This window comes from Sesamum indicum, linkage group LG2 (genome assembly GCF_026168435.1).
Source record: "Sesamum indicum cultivar Baizhima isolate 11 linkage group LG2, ASM2616843v1, whole genome shotgun sequence".
Taxonomy (NCBI): Eukaryota; Viridiplantae; Streptophyta; class Magnoliopsida; order Lamiales; family Pedaliaceae; genus Sesamum; species Sesamum indicum.
In genome coordinates this window covers 15,647,288-15,655,549 of record NC_142658.1, presented here as the reverse complement: position 1 = coordinate 15,655,549, position 8,262 = coordinate 15,647,288, and the positions used below count along the sequence as shown (strand labels likewise).

General features: G+C 35.6%; 1 protein-coding gene across 1 annotated transcript; it reads left to right on the top strand.

Moving 5' to 3' along the window:
• Positions 1 to 5,856: 5,856 nt before the first annotated feature.
• LOC105155796 (calmodulin-binding protein 25) lies at positions 5,857 to 7,046 on the top strand. The gene has a single exon (XM_011071753.3). The coding sequence runs from the start codon at positions 6,131 to 6,133 to the stop codon at positions 6,788 to 6,790; it is 660 nt and encodes a 219-aa protein (XP_011070055.1). The 5' UTR covers positions 5,857 to 6,130; the 3' UTR covers positions 6,791 to 7,046.
• Positions 7,047 to 8,262: the final 1,216 nt, after the last annotated feature.

The window sequence follows — 8,262 nt, the reverse complement described above, 5'->3', positions numbered from 1 at the left end:
TCACAAAGAACTTTAGGATAGAAGATAGCAATTTGTATTTCGGTGTCTCTCGACCGAGGAGGAAGAGGCCCTTATAAAGGGGTGAAGATACACAAAGCAATAGAGTCCTTCCTAAGCCATTTGGTTTGGCTAAGGAAGAATCCCATGGAAGCCGGAGATTTTGAAGGGGGAAACGATAAATAGGATAAATAGGATAAAATAGGGCTAAATCAATTTCCCTACAAACTTCTAGTATGGAGTTGTATTAATAGGATTTCCATCTTTGCAATCTCCGAGCTTCTGATTTAGATCTATTGGAGTAACAACAGGTCTGCACCGACTCGTTCCTATTTCTTTAAGGCGATCAAGGATGTATCTTTTGTGAAATAGCAATTCTAATTTTGAAAGAGTAGCTTCCATTTCAAAAAGGTATTTTAAAGACCCCAAGCCTTGATTTCAAATTCTGAAGCCAAACTTCCCTTCGACCAGTGGCCAATCGAGATTTGATGCAATGAAAAAAATATTATTTTAGACCGCTAAGTATGTCTAATTTTAATTTTAGTATAACTATGTCCATTTTTTGTTTAGATCCAGTAATTTACGAAATTGCTTATTTTTAGTCATCTGACAGATTTTTGGACAATTTTACCCCTATGCAACTTTGAAAGGCAGTTTTAGTCTATATGCACTCATAAGGGTAAAATTGTCCCAAAATCTGCCAGAGGACAAAAAGTAAGCGATTTCGTAAGTTACTGGACCTAAAAAAAAATGGACATAGTTATCGTACTAAAATTAAAATTAGGCATACTTAGCGTACTAAAATAATATTTTTTCCATGTGTGTCACGGTAGAACTTTTTTACTTCCATTTTGAATATAGAAGAAGAAGTGAGGTGTTGCTTTTATCTTCTGCGCCAATGAATGCCATCTGCATCTTGTTACATTTGCCATTCTCCTTCAATTTCTAAGTCTTCATTTCTATCTACACAATCATTTTTCTTGTGCAGGATGTCACCATAGTTTCGCAATATTTTATGCTCATTACGGGTATTGTATGTCTTTGCGGTCTATTTATGTCCTTTGTAACATTTTTGTATGTTTACATAGATGTGTATTCTAATTTTTGTTTACCTAATATGAAAGAGTATTTATTAAAATGAAAAGCAATAACCTAATATTGCTGCTCTTTTGAACCCAATGCTATTATTGGAGCAAAGAAGGTTGCAGAATTTCTTGGTGTGTTTTATTTATGTAATTGTATTATGGCAATGATTTTGTGATTAATATTATCTAGTTTCTAGATCAACCTCTCTGAAAATTATGATCTGGTGTAGCAGATTTCTGTTGAGATCGTAATGTCCAGTAATATATTTTTATATGTTCTAATCAGCTATTGCATTTCTTTTTTAATTTTATCGACCACAAACTTGATAAGTTTTGCTGAATGATGCCCTTTCCTTGTTCCAACTTTTCCATTACCTTGTCTGTGCATTTTTTGTGTGTGTGTGGTGATTGGGTGTGTGTGTGTGTGTGTGCATGTGGGGTGTGTGTGTTTGTGTTTGTGAGTGTGTGTGCGTGTGTGGGTGTGGGTGTGTGTGTGTGTGAGTGTGTGGTGTGTGGGTGTGTGTGGGGGTGTGTGTGTGTCACGGTAGAATATTTTTTACTTCCATTTTGAACATAGCAGAAGTGAAGTGTTGTTTTTATCTTCTGCGCCAACGAATGCCATCTGCGTCTTGTTACATTTGCCATTCTCCTTCAATTTCTAAATCTTCATTTCTATCTACACAACTTTTTTTTCTCGTGGAGGATACCACCATAATTCCGCAATATTTTATGCTCATTATGGGTATTGTATGTCTTTGTAGTCTATTTATGTTCTTTGATAATAATTTTGTGCGTTTACATTACATATGTATTCTCACTTTTGTTTACCTAATATGAAAGAGTATTTATTGAAATGAAAAGCAATAACCAAATATTGCTGCTCTTTTGAACCCAATGCTATTATTGGAGCAAAGAAGGGTGCAATATTTCCCAGTGTGTTTTATTTATGTAATTGTTTTAGGGCAATAATTTTGTGAGTTATATTATCTAGTTTCTGGATCAACCTTTCTGAAAATCATGATCTGGTGTAGCAGATTTCTGTTGAGATCATGATGTCCAGGAATATATTTTTATATATTCTAATCAGCTATTGCATTTCCTTTTCAATTTTATCGATCACAAACTTGAGAAGTTTTGCTGAATGATGTCCCCTCATTGTTCCGGCTTCTCCATTACCTTGTCTATGTGTCTTTTTTTTTGTGTGTGTGTGTTGATTGGGTGTGTGTGTGTGTGTGCGTGCGCGTGCGTGTGGGGTGTGTGTGTCTGTGTTTGTGTGTGTGTACGTGTGTGTGGGTGTGTGTGTGTGTGTGTGAGAGAGTGAGTGCGTGGTGTGTGGGTGTGTGTATGAGTGTCACGGCGGAATATTTTTTACTTTCATTTTGAACATAGAAGAAATAAGGTATTGCTTTTATCTTCTGCGCTAACGCATGCCATCTGTGTCTTGTTACATTTGTCATTTTTCTTCAATTTCTAAGTCTTCATTTCTATCTACACAACCCTTTTTCTCGTGGAGGATGCCCCATAGTTCCGCAATATTTTATGCTCATTACAGTTATTGTATGTCTTTGTGGTCTATTTATGTCCTTTGTAACAATTTTGTTTGTTTACATAAATGTGTATTCTCATTTTTGTTTACCTAATATGAAAGAATATTTATTGAAATGAAGAACAATAACCTAATATTGCTGCTCTTTTGAACCCAATGCTATTATTGGAGCAAAGAAGGTTGCATTATTTCTAGTGTGTTTTATTTATGTAATTGTATTAGGGTAATGATTTCATAATTAATATTATCTAGTTTCTGGATCAGCCTCTTTGAAATCATGATATGGTATAGCAGGTTTCTATTGAGATCATGATGTTCAGGAATATATTTTTATATGTTCTAATCAGCTATTGCATTTCTTTTTCAATTTTATCGATCGCAAACTTGAGAAATTTTGCTAAATGATGCCCCCTCCTTGTTCCGACTTTTTCATTACCTTGCCTGTGCATCTTTTTTTGTGTGTGTGTGTGTGTGGTGATTGGGTGTCTGTGTGTGTGTGTGTGCGTGTGAGGTGTGTGTGTGTGTGTGTTTGTTTGAGTGTGTGGTGTCTAGGTGTGTTTGAGTGTGTGTGTGTGTGTGTGTGTGTGTGCGTGTGCGTGTGTGTGTCACGGTAGAACATTTTTTACTTACATTTTGAACATAGAAGAAGTGATGTATTGTTTTTATCTTTTGCGCCAACAAATGCCATCTGCGTCTTGTTACATTAGCCATTCACCTTCAATTTCTAAGTCTTCATTTCTATCTACACAATCCTTTTTCTCGTGCAGGATGTCACCATAGTTTTGCAATATTTTATGCTCATTACGGGTATTGTATATCTTTGTTGTCTACTTATGTCCTTTGTAACATTTTTGTGTGTTTACATAGATGTGTATTCTCATTTTTGTTTACCTAATATCAAAGATTTTTTATTGAAATAATGAGAAATAACCTAATAAAGTCATTTGTCACTTAATAAAAACGCAACTCTAGGAAACGCCAGTTCGAGTCTTTATATTCATCTACTGAATCCTTCTTTTGCAACTGAGAACAGCAACTGATCTGTTGTATATGCTGTACTTATAATAATCCTGCTATCTTCTATCCTAAAGTTCTTTGTGAATCCGAGTGATAAAGGTCTCTGTGACCAAGAAAAAGAAAGATCTGTGTAATCGAGAAACAGAACCTGTTGTGGTGTTTTCGGGTAGTAGTGCAACCATGGTGGAGATGCGGGGGAAACGATAAAGAAAAGACAGGAGAGAGAGACAGAGCAGTTCGGATGAAGGGGAAGAGAAAAATAAAGATAAAAACTAGGATTACCCGATTAAGAAATGGAGCAGCTCGGATCGGGTCAAAACGGGTCGTGGGTCGGATAGTGGTCCGTCCGAGTGAACCGGGTAAGTGGGTCTCTAAAACTTGGGCCACAAAAATATAACATACTCCACCTTGAACCAAGTCCTTTAGAGGAACAGGGTCTGGAGTTAGGATTTGGTTTTTCTCATCACTGTACGGCACTTTTGTGTGTTCAAAGGATCTAACTTGAATCTGAGCTTAATTGATACTGCAGTATTCTTTTCATTTGATTTGTTCATATCTTATTATTTTTGTAACCATTATAATTTTTGTAATTATTTTGGCCTATTAAGGAGTTTCGTACTCTATATTCGTTTGTAAAAGTTGGATAGGTATTTCTGATATCCACCCAACAGTGGTATTAGAGCCACGGGTGCTCTGATCTTGAAAACTCATGGTAACATCTAATCCTACCCTCTTACTTTTCTCGTTTTATTTGCTGCTGAAAATTGTTGTTTTTGGGTGTCGAATTACTGTTGTTTTTTGTACGAAATTACTGCTAAAATGTAACAGAGCCATCATGGCATGTAACCCCCTAAATCTATATAATAAAAGTGAAGATTTTTGAATTTTGAAAAATTAAGGGATGTCTATAAATATTTAATTATAGTGTTTATCAGTATAAGATTGACGTTAAATTGAATTAGTATGGTTTGAGAAGTCTGCTTTTATTTCTAAAAAATTAAAATTCATTTTTTTTAATCTTTAACAAAATGAAGAAACATCGATGAAGTGGACGACGAGTTCAGGACAGGTCAGAACGAATTTTGGATCCAATTAAAATTAAGTGGAACGGATTTCAAGTCTGTTAAATCTATTTCAAATCCGACCCGTTACCATCTCTTCTATTCATGACCATTCTCTACTTTATTTAGTAATTTATTCATTATAATGTGTATTGTTTCATTTCATTTAGAAAGTCTCAACGAATTGGCAAAATAATTAAATCTTAATTTCCTTAATCCAAGAAAGAAAAAGTAAGTATTTTGAAAATTATTAAGGTTTCATTTGAATTAATTTTAAATTCCTAATAACAAATTATTTGGATTCATTTGAAAATTTTCTAAATTTGAAGGGCTTTAGATCCTCCAACTCTAATTTTATTTTATTTTTTCAAAAAAAATAATTTTTTTGATATGAGGTCATTAAAATAAGGATAAATTACAGACATCTCTCCAGAAGTCTGACGTAATTATAAATATTTTCTCGTTGTTTGAAAATTATGAATACCCCCTGATTTTAACGTTCGTCTAACAATTAGTCAATTCCATTTGGCTTTCATCCGTTTAGAATTTTATAAAATATTTTTGTGAACTAATATTCTCAATGAATTATTTACTTCATCCACCCTCAAATTCTTTTACATTTTCTCAAATACTTGTTTCGACAAAAAATAAAAGCATGGGTAAAGTAGTAATTTTTACCTTACCGTTTAAGGACTACATAATTAATATTAATTTGAGAAAAATAATTGAAAATTTTCATACAACAAGAAAATTTTATAATTATATCAAAACTCATGAGATGTAGTCACAAAATTATTTCGTAAAAATATAAATATCAATAACAGTAGCCAAAAAAGAAAAGAAAATTAAGGTAGCTCCATTTTTGTTAATCAACAGTGTAGCCCTGGATTGGTCGTGGTGACAAACTGCGGTTAGATAACGGCAACGGCTCAAAAGCGCCGAGGAACACAAGCCGAAGAAAAGCGGCTCCAACAGTCAAACACCACCGCAGCTACTTAATTTACCTCTACAGTGAGAAATAAGAATTTAATTAATCACAGTATTAAACCATGGTTAAGTTTTCCGTACATCTGATCCTGCCGCGTGGCCCAAGAAACGCGGTTCCTTCCTCCTTCCCCACCGCCCTATTTATTCATCCCCTCATCCTCCCCATTTCCCTCTCTCTCCATACACCACACCACCACCTTCTTCTCTTCATCGTCTTGCAGAGTTCAGAACTACTACTACCTTTTTTACTAGTGTTCAGCTAGCTTTTCCACCCTTCTTGAACTGCTTTGATGGCGTAATTTTCTGTTTAATTCATCCATTTTTGCTGTTGTGGGAAGATTTTGTGTGGGTTTTCTCTGAGGAGGTTGTTTTTTTTAGGGGAATTGTGCTTGTGTGTGTGTTGTGCGTGTCTTTTGTTTGGGTTTTGATCGGGAAAAATGGCGTCCTCTGATAATTTGATGACGATGGAGCAGCCGTGGTCGTTCCGGCTCCCATTTTCCGACGCTTGGATTTCCGATATCTACACGAAGGAAACCGATACCCTGACGAAGGCTCTGCAGAAGTCGTTCGACGCCACTTCGTCCGATGGCGACGCGTTTTCAACTGAAATTGTGGAGTCCCTCTTCCCCAAGCCGGAGGATACGCCGTTTCATACGCCGACCGCCTCCGGCGGATCGGAGAACGAAGCCCCTGTCTCGAAGCAGCGCCGGAGCGTCCCCCCGAGCGGTAGGGTCACCAAGCGGAAGTCGCGGGCGTCAAAGCGCGCGACGACGACGTTTATCACCGCGGATCCCGCGAATTTCCGGCAGATGGTGCAGCAGGTGACGGGCGTGAGATTCGGCGGGTTGAACGCGCAGCTGCCCATGGCGCCTGTGCTGAAGCCCGAGCCGCATAGAGTAGTCAGCCGGCTTCAGCCCAGTAGCGCCCTGCCAACACTCGACACATCTGCTTTCCTGCTGGAGGGCTCCACCCCGTCTCTGGTGGCGCAGCTGCCTCCGCCGTCCACGGTGGTGGGTGAGGGTGGCGCAACCGCGAGTGGGCTGGAGTTGGACTCATTTTGTAGCTTTCCCACTCTTGAATCTTGGAAAGTTATGTAGTGAGTGCAATCGTATTTCCCTTTGGTTTTTGATTCCGTTTAGCCCGCAGGAAACTTAGGTGGAGCTAGGGGTAAAGAGGGAATTTCTGTTAATATCTGTGGGTAGGGGATTGGGGTGGGGTTATGGCGTGTAAGGATGTAACTCTTGTTCTATTAATTTCCTTATTTCATTTTCCCATCATCATGTGATGAAGTATCTGTTTTCTTGGATAAATTACGTGGTATAAATATTAATTGCCAAACAGTACTTTGATGAATCATTGTCAATTAGACATGTTAGATTCTCACTACTATTAAGTTATAATATCTGTACTGATTTGCATAATTATGGATATTATCTAAGTAGAAGAAATATACCTAATTAATGAGATTATAACTTTTAGTACTTGGGGGTGAAATACGATAATAAGTTTTAGAGAAAGTTGTAAATCGAGGGTCGGTAGTATTTGAAAAAAAAAAAAAATGAGAACTTTGTTGGTGTATTCAAAAATGTGTTTGAACTTGATTCTTTACATTTATTAAATCAAACTCGAACAGAATTTTGTTTATATAAATTTTTAAATTTTGGTCGAGCTCGACCCGATTAGTAAAAAAGAAAAATAAAATATAATAAAAAGTATCGAATTACTCAAGTTTGATACTTGTTTGGTCTAATAAAAGATCGTTCGAGCTCAAATAAATAAATAATCGAATCAAATTGAAACCCAATTTTCAGAATTCGACAATAATTCAAATAAGTTTGAACAATTGAAACCATATTGAAGAGGGATTTGATGGTTTGCAAGACAACAATTGTACCCTACACTCAAATGCTATACTATCTAAACATTTGAATTGTGTTGTTTTTAACGATATTTTTGACGTAACAATAAACGCCCAAGTTAATTTTTCCAATATATATATATGTGTGTGCGTTCAATATGAGTTGGTACTAATTAAGCTTTTTAATTAATAAATATAGTGAGTATTATTGGATGAAGTTTCTCAGATCTTAAAAGTAAAGGAGAATGAGATGAATTTTATACAAATAATTGAAAAAAAAAACAAAAGTAATATAGGGATAGTTTAGTTGACTGTAGTCAACAAGTGTAGTTGGATGCATTAATGAAGCTTTGGTATGGTGCCCCAATCTAAGCACATTTGACGCCTTCATCACCTACTCCACAATTTCCATATTTTTCTTCTTTTCATTACCACCACAATTTTAAATCACTTCACGTTAAAATAAATTCATATTTTATGAGATATAAGTCAAAATAGAAATTTAATAATTTGATTTTTTTGTAAATTCATTTAATTTATTAGTTATGGATTTTGGAATCCCTTATTTTAAATTTTGGGTTGGAATTTTATTAAATATGGAAAAATAATTTTTATGTTAAAAATACTTTTTGGTTTTAATGGTTTTCAAAATTTGATTGCTAACATATATTATTTTACTTATGTAAATCATCGGAAAAAAGAAAAAAACAG